The sequence below is a fragment of the Acomys minous genome (genome assembly GCF_964271855.1).
Source record: "Acomys minous genome assembly, chromosome: 16".
NCBI classification, from domain to species: Eukaryota; Metazoa; Chordata; class Mammalia; order Rodentia; family Muridae; genus Acomys; species Acomys minous.
Genome location: NC_140498.1, coordinates 41,032,121 through 41,046,790, shown reverse-complemented (window position 1 = coordinate 41,046,790; position 14,670 = coordinate 41,032,121). Strand labels below are relative to the sequence as shown.

The 14,670-nt window shown below is 51.4% G+C and overlaps 1 protein-coding gene across 2 annotated transcripts; it reads right to left on the bottom strand.

Annotated features, from left to right (window-relative positions):
• Window positions 1-536: 536 nt before the first annotated feature.
• TBC1D24 (TBC1 domain family member 24) lies at window positions 537-6,417 on the bottom strand. Of its 2 annotated transcripts, XM_084761259.1 has the most exons (7): window positions 5,452-6,417; window positions 4,589-4,606; window positions 3,927-4,085; window positions 3,056-3,119; window positions 2,753-2,848; window positions 2,048-2,279; window positions 537-1,682 (listed from the first exon to the last, which is right to left on the bottom strand). In XM_084761259.1, the coding sequence occupies exons 1-7, from the start codon at window positions 6,414-6,416 to the stop codon at window positions 1,528-1,530; spliced, it is 1,689 nt and encodes a 562-aa protein (XP_084617385.1). In that variant the 5' UTR covers window position 6,417; the 3' UTR covers window positions 537-1,527. The 2 variants fall into 2 exon arrangements, with proteins under 2 accessions (XP_084617385.1, XP_084617386.1); XM_084761260.1 differs by lacking the exon at window positions 4,589-4,606.
• Window positions 6,418-14,670: the final 8,253 nt, after the last annotated feature.

The window sequence follows — 14,670 nt, the reverse complement described above, 5'->3', positions numbered from 1 at the left end:
ACTCCATTGCTTCAGAAAGGATGCTGAGTCCCAGTGGCAATGTGTGGGTGAGCATCATGACAGCACAGCCTGGAGAGGCCTGGAGCCCTGGAGCTGGTGCAACAGGAGAGTGCTGAGCTGGGCCTAAGGCCTATCAGCCCAGCACTTAGGAGGCTGAGGTGGGTCATGATTTTTGAGGCCATGCTAGGCTACACAGCACTCTCCAGGCTAGCCTGCGCTGCACAGGGAGTTCCAGGCCGGGTGGGCTACCTAGTATATAATCTTGCCAGCAAAGCTTACGACATTCTGTGGAGGTGAGCAACAACAGTTCCTCCCAGTACCTCTTCCCTGTACCGAGTCATGGTGGGAGAACTGATCCGCTGTGCAGAGTTCAGTTCTAGGCGGCTTTACCAGGTGGGCCAAAGTGGCTCGAGCATCCTTCCCGGCCTGCCTCTGAGGCCACTGCGCCCTGCTGAGAGCTGATATGAATAGGTGGGCAGGGAAGGACGACCCCCCCCCCACAGCAAAAGTGAGTGCCAGTGTGGAGACAAGCACAGGTCGTGTGGGAGCCAGGCACCTGCTCTTATGGCCCCAGCACAGCCATTTGGGCCACTGCTTCTTCTCCTTCCTCTGTGGTGCCTAGACCCTCAGGACCAGCTGAGGAAGGTCACGGGGCGGGAGGGAGGTCAGGGGAAACGGAGCCTGCCACAGTCCTCAGCAGCAGCACTCCCCTCGGCATCTGCTGTGTACCAGGCCGCTACAGGGCTCAGGAAGCACAGACACCACAGACCTGAACACCATAACGGGAGAAGGGGCAGCACACAGAGGATATGGCACGTGGCCAGCCACAGTGACAGCAGAGGGTGCAGGTCACACTGGTTTATCAGATGCTATGTGAGCAGGTCTAGGGGAAGCCCAGGGCCACAGGAGAAGGCAGAGGGCTGGGCTGACACAAACATGCCATGCTAGGGTTGGGGTGTCACTACAGTGACAAGGAAAGGAAACACAGCAGTCACCAAAATTACACGAGTTCAAGGAGGCTACACGGATGAGAGGCAAATGCCTCACTGAGTCCAGTCATCTCTGAGGAAAACCCTGGAAATGGAACAGACTGGTCAAGTTGGTCAAAGAAAGTCTCTCCAGCAGCCACTTTCAGGTGTGGACTTGCAGTGAGGTGCAGCAAGAGCTCAGGCGCTGCAGAAACACAAAGACAAAAGACAAAGACGGCTCTCCAGCCCTCATCCCTTCTGGACCAAGGGGTGCTGCGCCATCCCCTATCCAAGTATATCCCAGGGACATCTCAGAGCATCAGAGGTCTGAGGCGCTGCAGGGTCAAAGCACCAGCAGGGGGCACCACAGACCCAAGTTTGGCAAGAAAACTCATTTGCCCTTTCTCAGCAGCAAGGGGCAGAGAAATGTAGCCCTGGGTGGCAAACCGGCACACCTCCTGGAGGTGATGTCTCACTCACTCCCTGCTCCCCGAAGAGGCAGCTGGGCCTCAGTCCCATCACCCCACAGTGTGGCTCAGTCACCATCAATGCAGGCCTGTCACTGGGTGTCAGGGTCTTGGAAGCCCCAAGCCTCCACAGCTGCGATGAGGAAGTTCTCAGAGCAAAGGGGCTGGTTGTTGAAAGTGTCGCAGTGTCCAGTGCGGCCTCGGTTCAGATCCCCATCAACGTAGAGTGCTTGGCCACCTCCTCCCCCTGTGGGATGTGCAGGTGATCAGATGTCTTTCTGCTCCAGCAACACCCATCCCCAGTTACCCTGTCATCTCTGTCCTCCAACGCTCTGCTAATTAGCAATCTCCGTAAAGGGACCCCTCGGACTAGAGGGTCCTCTAAGACCACAAGTTTACGGGCCTGGCACCCTGGCTGATGCTTGCTGGCTAGTCCAAAGCCCCCATCTTTCACGCCTGGTGTTCCCACAACAACCCAGGTCCTTTTCCTTTGCTTAATATACGTACGTGTTTACAAGGATTCAGCACAGGGGCTTCAGCTACCCAAGATCCTCCATCTTCCCCTCCCAATAAGCTAGGACCCAGAGTGAGGTGAAGGGAACAGGTGCCCACCAATGATGAGGCAGTCATTGCCCCCAGCCATGAACATGGACTCAGTCTTGGAGGGTAGGTTGAAATGCCGGGCAGCCAGGAAAGGTGAGAGGCGATCAGCAGGGTCTGAAGAGACGGGGTGGCTGAGGAGGGAGGGACTGGCTGCAGTCTCTGAGGACTTGAAGGCTGATGGTCTGGTTAACTCTGGGTGCTTGATGACCACCCACTCGTACCGCTGTACCTCCGGCTGCAGCTGCGGAGGAATGGCGACAGTCAGGGTTACTGGCATGTGGCACCTCACTGGGCCTTCCCGTTCCAAAGCCACAGGCCATGTCCATCCCATGACTGTGCTGTGCGTGAGTGCCTGAGTGAGGGGCTGTGGCAATGGCACACCACATTAGCAGATGAGGTCCTGCTAGCTCCTGGGGTACTCACAGCCTAAGCAGCAAAACCCAGAAGTAACCAAGAGTATGTTTTAGGATATTAGATACAATGAAAACAAAACAAGGCTCTTGTGCAGGGCTGCCAGGTACATGGCCTGGTGACTTCTGAGCCCCTCTCGCCAGCCTCTGTAACAGCCAGGGGTCAGGCAATACCCTGGCCCAGTACAGATGCTGGGTCTACACTCAGTCTTGGAGGGCAGATTGAAGGGCTCAGACCATCTGAAGAGATGGGAACAGCTAAGGGGGGAGTGGTCAGAGGAACCCCATACTCAGCCCAACTTACCCTAAAAACAAAGCATTCTCCAGTCCCGAAGAAGCTCAGCTTGCCTCCGAACCTGTTCCTCTCACTCCAGTCTGTGGACAGGTAAGCCCCACAAACCTAGGGAGGAAGCTGAGTGAGGCTGTGCCTCTGTCCTCCTCAAGTGTGCTGAGAGGCCAAGCCCCAGCTTAGGGGGTGCAACCTCCCACCACTGATGGTAAAAAGGGTGTGGGAGAGGGAAGTGACCCCTTGGGGAAGTTTGTCTTCCCCTGTGACTCTCATGCAGGGACGCTGTCCACACTTGGGTCTCAGCAGCAGGCTCCTCACCTCCTTTTGCGTGGTCTTGATGAGCAGGAGGGTGGGCTCGTGTCCTTCACACTGGATATAGAACCTGGGAGCAGAAACATATGTGCTGCCCAGCATGTCCTCCCTGACTGCCTACCATCACTGCCAGCCCCGACAGGACAGTCCCAAGGGTAGAGGGCCTAGGGGCAATGCTCCTTTCCCACCACTTTTGTCCACAGTGGCTAAGAACCATGCAGTGTCCTTTCGGCAGGGCCAGGCTGCCCTGGCATGACAAAGGAGAAGATTCACAGTGCATTCCCCCTCAGGCAAAACTGAGTGCTGGAAGCTAGGGAAGCAGGAACCAGAGAAACAGGACACGTGAGGAAGGCGAGCTTGCCACTGTGCTGCTCAGGCCACTGGGGGCTGGGACAAGTGACTTTTAACCAAGTCAAAATGCTTGTGTGGTTGCAAGCAGGGCCTTGGGGGTTGGATGGCCCAGAGTTTGAGGCTTGAATGCTAACTAGGCCTGACCTAGCTACCTTGGAGGGCAGTATGCTCCTGCTAGGATACCAAAGCCTTACATAAGCAGAGCCCCACAGGCTCTGTACTTGGTGCAGGGTGGTGATGGACGTGGTGGGTGAGGATAGTGGGGAGGCCAGGGCCACCTGCCCACTTGACTTCCTCCTGACAGAGATGGGAACGTTGACTGCTGTATCTTTGTGGTGCCTATAGAGCCCTCGGCTGTGGTGCTCACAGCAATGACTTCCAAAGCTTACATGGCCAGGAACAGACGCTTTGATTCCCAGGCCTCACAGGAAGACGCAGGACCTCACCAGGGTCGCAGGTTCAAAGGCTCATTTTCAGCTACTAAGTAGAGTGCAGGGTGTGACTCTCGGTGTTGGGGGCACCTCACCTGGTTAGGCTGTACCCATGCTGTAGCGAGGAGAAGAGCAAGAGGGGCTGGCAGAGGGCAAAACGTTCAGGGATCCAGGACCAAATGTCTCTCATCTCCTTCACGCTGACAATCTCGGAGTGGAAGTTCTCCGCATGGACAGCCAAGTGCACAAACTGCCTGGGGGAAGAGAGGACTGTTCAGAGCCCACAGCGGCCACAGTCCTGACTGCGCCCCTCCCCTGTGGCCCCAGGGCTTCATTTTGGTCCACGGCCTGGAAAGGGCATCTGATCTACTCAGCCAGGTTTGCAGCCTGGTTCTGGGTGCCAGGTGGAAATGGGGCAAAATTATTCCTAGAAGCCCCACCTCCCACCTGATGTTCGGGAATGCCCAGCCTGGAGGTATGGGGGACAAAAGCGCCTTTCTTTAAGAAACCAGGATAAATGAAGTAAAAGCCTCCAGCAAGACAGGGCTGCAGAGTCAGCCAAGCACCAGCAGATGGAACAACTGAGGCAGAAAGATGGACAGACAGACAGGTAGACAGTGCCTGCATCAATCAAGCTAAAGCAGCAAGCAGAAGCCAGCCCACCAGAGCCACGCAGGCCTTGGGAGACAGCAAGCAGCCAAGCCCTGGAGGAAAGCAGGGCTGAGAAGGCAAGCATCCAGGTGTGGTTCAGACCTACCTTTTAGAAAGTGAGACACTGAGAAACAGGAGGAAGCAACGGACACGGAGAAGAAGAAAAATAAAACAGACAAGGCGAGGTTAGTGGTGGGTACCGACCCCAGACATGCCTTCCTTTGGGCCCAGGAGAAAGTCAACTCCATGCCAGCAGCCATGCCTACAGCAGCCTCCAGTGTCACATGTCACATGACTCTCCCCAACCCTGCCCCCCAGGGACAGGGAGGCCACAGTCAGCATTCAAAAGAATGCCAGCCATGAAGGTGGCTCTGGAAGGGCAGAGCAGGGGCTGCTCTGATGTGACCTCTAGGAGGCCACCCTGGTAACTGTCTGACCTTCTGACCCCCCAGTAGTATCCAGCTTCCTCTGTCTTGTTAAGGCCATAACTGCAAAGCCCTTCCTGCTGTCTAGTGTCTTTGTGTCCACATGTGGGCAGGTGAACAGACAGAAGGCCAGAAGCAGACTGATGGCTGCAGGACACGATCATGCTCAGACCTAAAGGATGTATTCCACTAAAGCTTGCCAGTCCACAGATGTGCTCACAGCACACGCATATGCACGCTCACGCAACACACATAACACAGGCACATAACACATACACACATGCACACACAACACACAACACGCACATGAGCACACACAGCACACACACAACACATACACGCACGCACACACAACACACAATGTACACATGCACGCACACAACACACATGGACACATAACACATGCACAACATGCATGCACGCACACGCACACACATAACACATACATATATATACCACACACGCACACACAATCACACCATACACACAGATACATAACTCATACACACTCGCACACATGCGCATGCCCCTGGGCTCCGCCTACCTCTTCTGCTTGACAGTGATGCCTTTCTGCTTCAGCGCTTTCTCGTTGGCCATCTGCAGGAGCTGGATCTCCTTGCGGGAAAACAGGCGGATGGCAAAGGCCTTCTCTAGTAGCTTCTCAGGGGACACTGTCTTGGCAATGTCCTTGACAAACATGCGGATGTCTTGCTTTACATTGTCTGACTCAAGGGGCTGTCCTGCTCTCACCTTGTGGAAGAACTTGAGGATGGCCAGGGCAACTCGGTACAGCACCTTGTAGCCTTCTACAAGGAAGACATCAAAAACACGGGCAAAATAGTTGAGGGGCAGTTCCCCAAACAGCCACCGCTGCCAATCAGAGTACACCTGCAGCACGTCCTCGGACACGGCCACCATCAGTTTGTGGGCTGCCTGGCAGTACTTGTTTACCAGGTCCCCAAACGTCATACAGGAGGACTCAAAGGCCAGGAAGCTCTGGTCAATGAGCTTCTTGCTGGGGTCGTTGCAGGCGAGGATGCGGCAGGCCTTTTCAAAGCACTCCGCCTCGTCAATGCTGTAGTGCAGTAGCAGGGCCACCACAGCAGGCAGGGCAGGGCAGAAGGAGATGTCGGGGAACTGGTTGGCAATGCACAGGAGAATCTTGCGCACGGCCCCCTCTCCCCGGGTGTTCAGGCAGTAGGTGGGCACCTGAGTGTTGTCTACAAACTCAGGCAAGGGCAGGCTACTGCTACTGTGCTTGCCCACAATCTTGCCCACAATGTCGCTGTACACGCTGGCGTCAGGTGTGACTGTGCGGCAGGGGATGTCCCGGATCAGGCGCTGGTACACCTTCCCCCGGAGGGCGTGGCTCTGAGCCCAGTAGCCCTGGCGTGCCAGCTGCTTCAGCTCCTGCAGCTCGGTGCAGTTCAGCTCCTTTGGCCCCAGGTCCTGGATAGATGCGTCCATCTTGTCCCTATCCACAAAGCAATTGTACCCTGGCGAGTCCATGGTGCCTGATGTGCCCAGGAGGCAGGTCCCAGGATGCCAGAGGGGACAGGAGCAGCTAAACCCTGCAGCCCCGTCTTCGGGGGTTTTCTGTTAACCAGTCTGTCATCTCACACACCCTGTAGGATTGAAAACAATTTTAGTACATGCATTGAGAGTTCACATTTTAAAGGACTTGGTTTTTGTTTTTACTTTTTTTTCTAAGAAGGACTAAGAAGATAACTAATTTACTCTGAGAAGCTCTCACTGACTTTGGAGAACAACTTTTTTTCACAGAGTACATGTGTTGCCAGACAGGGCCATGGATTCCAAGCAATGAAAGGCTAGGGACAGGTCCGCAGTAATGCTTTGAAAGCCTGACTCCTGGGGCCAGAGAGATGGATGGATGGATGAGAGCTCTTACTACTCTTTGCAGAGGACCTGAGTTCAGTTCTCAGCAACCAGTTCAGGCAGTTTAACTCCAGTTCCGGGGGCTCCAACAGCCTCTCCTGACCTGTGCAGGCACAGCTCACATGCAGTGCTCATGAGCAAAGCAGACCAACACCCAGACAGGAAATAACAACACACATCTTCTTTTTTCTTTTTTTGAGACAGGGTCTCTCTGTGTAGCCCTGGCTGTCTTGGAACTCTCATTGTAGGCCACGCTGGCCTTGAACTCACAGAGATCTGCCTGCCTCTGCCTCCTGAGTGTTGGGATTAAAGGACTGTGCCAACACACTCAACAATAAGTCTTCTTTTAAAAATTTTTAAATTGAGGCAGAGGCAGGAGGATAACTGTGAGTTTGAGGCCAGCCTAGTCTGCAAAGAAGTCCAGGACAGCCAAGGCTACACAGAGAAACCCTGTCTCAAAAAAACCAAACCAAAAACAAACAAACAAACAGACAAACAAAAACAGTTAAAGTTAATATTATTTACCAGTATGGATGTTTTGCCTAAATGTGTGTCTGGTACCCATGAAAGCCAAAAGAGGATGTCAGATCTCCTGGGACTAGAGTTACAAAGAGTTGTGAGGGAGCATTTGTCCCAGACCCAAGTCCTCTGGAAAAGCAGCCAATGCTCTTAAGCACTAAGCCATCTTTCCTGCCCCAAACTCCACCTATAAAAATACAGCCGGGTGTGGTGGCACACGCCTTTAATCCCAGCATTTGGGAGGCAGAGGCAGGCAGATTGCTGTGAGTTCGAGGCCAGCCTGGGACTGTTAAGATAACACAGAGAAACCCTGTCTTGAAAACTAAAAAACAAAAAATATAAATACAATAATCTTTACCCAACAACAACAAAAACCAGCCGGATATTGCTACAAACAGCTTTCTACTTGGGAAGACCCACTGAGACCACTGTAGCTAGAGGCTATCTAAAAAGGGGCAAAGGTCACAAGGAGCCTGCTGGGCACACTTCCTCCCCGTGCTGAGGCGGCTGCACTTAGTCTCTGTCTCACACCAATGGAAGGCTGGGCCAGTGGGGACCACAGGCAGCTCCTATCCTCTTCCAGCTGCCAGCCAAAAGCCACGCTCTCCCGACAGGTAGTTCCAGGGGTAAGAAACAGGGCCTGGGGTGTAATTATGCAGTACAAATGTTGAGGAACAAGTGGCAGGTGCCACAGTTTCAAAACCAGATATTTCTAGCTCCAAGGAAACCACAGCCAGAAGTCTTAGGCGAGGTGATGCTATCTCACGGCATGGCAGCTGTCGTGATTCAGGCACACATGTAAGAGGTGGGTGCGCAGAGCAGGGTGGAGGGCACGCGTGTGAAATACCAGAACGCAGGAGACAGGGAAGCAGGAGAACCGCGAGTTCAGTGCCTGCCTCCTGAGTCATACAGTGAGACCCTGCCTCACAGACAGATAAACACATGGCTAGGATCTGAGTCCAGTTCCCGGCCATACGGTAGGATCCTCACCACAGCCTGTAACCTCAGATGCAGGGATCAGATGCTCTGGACACCCCAGGCCTCTGCATCGCAAGTACTACCCAAGAACAGACACACATCATTTAAAAATAACAAAAAATGCCAGGGAGGCAGAGGCAGGTGGATTGCTGTTGAGTTCGAAGCCAGCCTGGTTTACTACAGTGAGTTCTTACCCAGACAGGGCTATATATAGTGAGACCCTGCCTAAACAAACAAATCAATTCTAGCCTTAGACAAAGAAGAACAGGCTACTAAAGGAAGCTAAGAGCAGGAGAGATGGTTTTCCCCATGGCAGAGCCCCCGAGTTGTCAGCTAATGCCAAGTGGTCAGTCCTGAAACCATGTTCATACAAGTAACATTACATGAACTGAGCAGGTTATAAATATGTATTTAGGAATGTGTGGGTACATGTGTCTAACAACAATTAAGGAAAAAGGCATTTAGTTGTGAGAGGGGAGGAGTTACATGAGAAGGCTTGGAAGGAGGAAAAAGAAGGGGTAAAGGCCGTAATTACATTATAATTGCAAATTTTAAATTATTATAAAAATAAATCTTAAGGCATGTATGTGGTGCAAATATAGGCATGCAGGCCAAGCACTCTTACACATAAAATTAAAAAAGAAAACTAAACAAAAAAACAGCTGGGAGGCTGGGCGTGGTGATGCCTTTAATCTCAGCACTCAGGAGGCAGAGGCAGGGGGATTGCTGTGAGTTCAAGGCTAGCCAGGTCTACAAAGTGAGTTCAGGACAGCCAAAGCTACACAGAGAAACCCTGTCTCATAAAACCAAACCAAAACAAAAAACCAGCCAAACAACAACAACAAACAGCTGGGAGATGGTGGGAGGCAGAGGCAGGTGGATTGCTCCAAGTTCCAGGTCACCCAGGTCTACCAAACTAGTTCAGGACAGCCAGGGCTACACAGAGAAACCCTGTCTTGAAAAACAAAAACAAAAAAGCAAAGTCTGGAACGAACCTCATTTCTTGAGCACCTGTCTCCTATGCATGAGGCCTTAGGTTTGGCCTCCAACAAGAAAACAGAAGAGAGAGGAAGGGAGAGGAGGAGAGGGGAGGGCAGGGGAGGGCAGGGGAGGGGATGGGGGAGGGGTGAGATACGCTGAGAGACCACACACAGTGAGCTCTAACAGCCTGTTGGTTTGGGTTCAAAGGTTCTATCGAAGGCTGCTGCCCTGGGCACACATGCCCAATATCTGCTCACACACGGGGATGACCTTCCTGACCTGGATGGTAGAACTGTCCAACAATGTCATGGGGGTCAGCTTCAGTGAGTTTTGGTAAATATCCACATCACTCTGATTTCTCTTGCATGTAGAAAATTCAACTAGAAAATAAACAGAAACAGAAAAAAAAAATGCTACTGAGTTAAAAGAATTTTACTGCATGTATGTGTGTTTGTGCTTGTTTTTGTTTTTGTTTTGTGTGTGTATGTATGTGTTTGTTGTTTGTTTTGTTTTGAAGGCAGGATTTCTCTGTGTAGCCTTGGCTATCCTGGACTCACTTTGTAGACCAGGCTGGCCTCAAACTCAGGGAGATTAGCTTGCCTCTTCCTCCCAGAGTGCTGGGATTACAGGGTTCCCCCCCCCCCCGCCCACACACACACAGGTTTCTCTGTGTAGCCCTGGAACTCACTCTGTAGACCAGGTGGCTTGGACCTCAAAAGATCTGCCTGCTTCTGCCTCCTGAGTGCTGGGACAAAAGATATGTGCCACCACAATCATCGGAAGAATTGTAGTGTAAATCCTCATGTGTGGTATTTTCTAAGAAAACACCATGACTTTGTGCTGCTTCTCTGTGTGGTAAATATATACATAAGACACCATTTTAACCATTTAAAAACAATATTTGTGTATGGGTGTCCGTCACACAGCACACTGTTGGCCATCAGAAGACAGCCTGGAGTGTTTGTCCTTGCTTCCTCCTCCTTTGAGACAGGGTTTCTTCCTTACTACTGCGTACACCAGGCTAGCTACCTGTGAGCTTAGGGGATTTTTCTGCCTCCCCACCAACCCCCCTGCTGCTGTATTCATGCTGGAATCAAAGATGCATGCTTCTGAGTCCAGCTTTACACAGATCTGAACTCAGTCCTCATGCACCTTATCCATATGCTGGCAGCACCTGAGAGGCAGAGGCAGGTGGATCACTGTGAGTTGGAGGCCAGCCTGGTCTACAAAATGAGTCCAGGACAGCCAAGGTTACACAGAGGAACCCTGTCTTGAAGGAAAAGAAAAAAAGAAAAAAGGACTTGATTTAAAAATTTTTATGTGTATGAGTGTTTGCCTGCATAGATGAAAGAGGATCACAAGGTGTAGTGCCAGTGCAGGCCAGAGAAAGACAATGGGTCGCCTGGGCATGGAGTTACAGCCAGCCCTGAGCAGACGTGTGGGTGCTGGGCCAGAAATCACATCTTCTGCAAAAGCAGCAAGTGCTCTTAGCCGCTAAGCCATCTCTTCAGCCCCACTGAAGTCTTCAGGGGCGTTCTCATAATTAAAACAAGGTTTTCTGGGGCTGAGGCTGTAGCCAAGTGGTATAGTACTTAACAGTGACTGAGGCCGTGAGTATAATATTTGGCCCAACAAACAAAACTCAAAATTGATGCAAGCATTATAATCATATTAAATTGACTTTACTGTCCCAGTGGGAAAGCCTTGCGTACGGCATGACCAGTCCTGCTGCCTGATCGGTACCCCCTTCCTTAGGGCAAGTGTGGGGGCCCCCTGATTGGTATCTCCTTCTTTAGGGCAGGTGTGGGGGCCCTGATCAGTACCCCCTTCCTTAAGACTAATGTGGGGCCCCCTGATTGGTACCCTCTTCTTTAGGGCAGGTGTGGGGGCCCTGATTGGTACCCCCTTCCTTAGGACAGATGTGGGGGCCCCTGATCAGTACCCCCTTCCTTAGGGCAGGTGTGGGGGGCCCCTGATCAGTACCCCCTTCCTTAGGGCAGGTATGGGGGGCCCTGATTGGTACCCCCTTCCTTAGGACAGATGTGGGGGCCCCCTGATTGGTACCCCCTTCCTTAGGGCACGTGTGGGGGGCCCTCTCATACTTCTCTGAGAGCAGCAGGCTCACTTGCCTGCCTCTCCTCAGCCATGCCCAGGACACACTGCACAATTTCTCACATCTGAGCCATCTTTCAAGCTTGGTTCTGGGGTAAAAACCTACTGAGCCACCACAGGCCCATTCTTCCTGGGTGACAAGGACTTGCTCCCCCTGAGAGAAATAAAAACATTTATAAATAGAACCAGGAGCTCAGTAGAACACGCCAACCTGCTCCAGGTTGAACATTAAACTGAAACTGCAAAAGTGATGGAGGTACTGTTCACAAGACTCCTTCAGGAAGAAACAGACAGCAGAATGCTACCTGCTGTGGCAAGAGGTCCAGGCAATGCGCTCCAGTCAGAGGGACACTGAGGCAATGAGCCCCAATGATCTCTCCTACACCCCGCGCAGAAGGAACCATGGTGTTACTGAAACCAGGCACATGAGGCTTCCTCCAGGCATCTATAAAATGGTCTCAGTTGACTTGTAACTCCAGAGGGTCTGACAGCCTCTTCTGACCGCCCCCCTTTTTGAGACAAGGTTTCTCTGTGTAGCCTTGGCTGTCCTGGACTCACTTTGTAGACCAGGTTGGCCTTGAACTCACAGCAATCCACCTGCCTCTGCCTCCCAAGTGCTGGGATTACAGGCATGTGCTACCACTGCCCGGCTTCTTCTGACCTCTTAGGGCAACAGGCATATATATGGTGCATATATACACATGCAGGCAAAACACTCATTAAAATCTTTTAATTATTTATTTATTTTTGGTTTTCTCTGCATGCAGCATTGGCTGTCCCTGACTTGCTTTGTAGACCAGGCTGGCCTTGAACTCATAGCAATTCTCCTGCCTCTTCCTCCCTGAGTGCTGGGATTAAAGGTATGTGCCACCACACCCAGCTAAAATTTTAAAATCTTTAAAAGATGGGTTAGGATGCTTTTATCATGTGACAAAGAATGCATCATCAGGCTGGAGGGATGGCTCAGAGGTTGGACGCACTGGCTGCTCTTCTAGAGGACCAGGGGTTTGATTCCAAGCACCCACATGGTGGTTCACAACTATCTGAAACTCCAGTTTCAGGGGATATATGAAGCCATGAGCACACAGGTGATGCACAGATATACATGCAGGCAAAACACTCAGACATATAAAATAAACACTACATCAATTAAAAAAAAAAAAAAGAAAGAAAGAAAAGCTGGGTGTGGTAGTGCATGCCTGTAACCCCAGCACTCGGGAGGCAGAGGTAGTTGGATCACTGTGAGTTCAAGGCCAGCCTGGTCTACAAAGCAAGTCCAGGACAGCCAAGGCTACACAGAGAAACCTGTCTCAAAAAACCGAGAGAGAGAGAGAGAGAGAGAGAGAGAGAGAGAGAGAGAGAGAGAGAGAGAGGGAATATGCAACCAGTCAGTGGTGGCGGACTTGCAGGGAGGCAGAGGCAGGTGGAAGTCTGGGAGTTCTAAGACAGCCTGGTATACAAAGTGAATTCCAGGACAGGGCTACACAGAGACACCCTGTCTAGGGCAGGGGGAGTGTATAACCACAAAGTATCAGATAAGACCAAATCACAGAGCAGAACTTGAGCACACTGTTCAGACCATCACTGTAGCTCTAGCTCCCTTCAGCTGAGATATCTACCACTGCTGCTTTGGTAAACGGCCTTCAAAACCTTTTCTTACATTTATACACTTATTATCTTTTATAGGTTGGTCATTGAATTGGGGAAGTAAAGAAGGCAGAAAATTTCATCAAAAACATAAAATAAACTAGGTTTTTATACCCACACTTTGGAGAATTAAATTGTTTATTAGTTCATTCGTTCCTTTCCATCTTTTGTTTTTTGGTTTTGAGACAGGGCCTCTCTGTGTAGCCCTGGCAGGCCTGAACACACTCAGTAAACCAGACTGGCTTCAATCTCAGAGCTGTGCCTGCCTCTGCCTCCAGAGTTCAGGGCTTAAAGTGTGTACCACCACCACGTCTGGACTCATTCATTGGACAGGGTGTGGGTTCGAGACAGAGTTTCTCTGTGTACCCTTGGCTGTCCTGGACTCACTTTGTAGACCAGGCTGTGTAGGCTCAATTTTCTTAACCAATATATTTTATTAACAACTTAGTCACCGAGCATACGTCACTTATAACCCAACTAACCAAAAGAATAGGAAATGAGGATTAATAGACACAATAACAAAACCGTAAGGATATCAGTTCCGAGGAATGATTCTCCTGGCACAATCAGCAGGATTTCTTCTGCTGGAACCTTGAGTAACCAGAACCCTGAACCTCAGCAGGAGCCGGAGCCCCGAAGCCTTCCCTCGAATGGTTCTCTCTAGGAGCGTCTCAAAGTGCAGCGATGAACAGCCAAAACTATCCCAAGTCTCCAAAAAGCCCCGCCTCCAGTTCTGGGCTCATTTATATATCTCCTCCCAGAGTCTGTTCACGGGATCTTTTCAGCTGGCAACAATCAAGCTCCCGCAGGAGGTGGTCGGTCTTCTAGTGGATTAACCTTACCTGCTCTCTCACAAGACTGTTCCAATCCTGCACTTGGAATCCTAAAAAACAGGTTTATCTCTCCTTCAAGGCTGGTCTCGAAATCACAGCAACCCACCTGCCTCTGCCTCCTGAGTGCTGGATTAAAGCCACCAAGCACGGCTCCTTTCTTTCATTTCTGAGACAGGCTCTCAGGTAACCCAAACTGGCTTGGAGCTCCCTCTGCAGACAAGCATAGCTCGACCTTCTCCAGGCTGCCCCTCCTGAGGGCTGGGATGGCAGGTGTGTGTTACCACATCCAGCTCTTCTTAGCTTGTTCTTTTCAGTGCTGCAGATCCAACCCAGGTTCTCTTGTATGCTACGTACTTATTCCACCTGCTGAGCTCACCTACGGCCCAAGGAGATGAGACTCTTTAGCTGAAGTGACCCTTCTCTCAACCTTACAAATCACACTCCCACAAGGCAAACAAGGGTCTTACTCCTCAGACATCCAGCTCCTGACAATGGTGCCAGGAGCAGGCACTGTGCGGCATGGTCAAGGAGAGAGAGGGAGCAGGTGCAAAGCGGCCAGCAAGTCAGCTAAGCTTCAAGGTCCAGATTTTTTTTTTTTCCCTTCTTGGGCCAAGCCTCACATTTCCACATGGCAATGGCTTTGTTGAAAACTGCCATAATAGGGGCTGGAGAGATGGCTCAGAGGTTAAGAGCACTATTTGCTCTTCCAAAGGTCCTGAGTTCAATTCTCAGCAAACTCATGGTGGCTCACAACCACCTATAATGAGATCTGGTGCCCTCTCCTGGCGTGCAGGTGT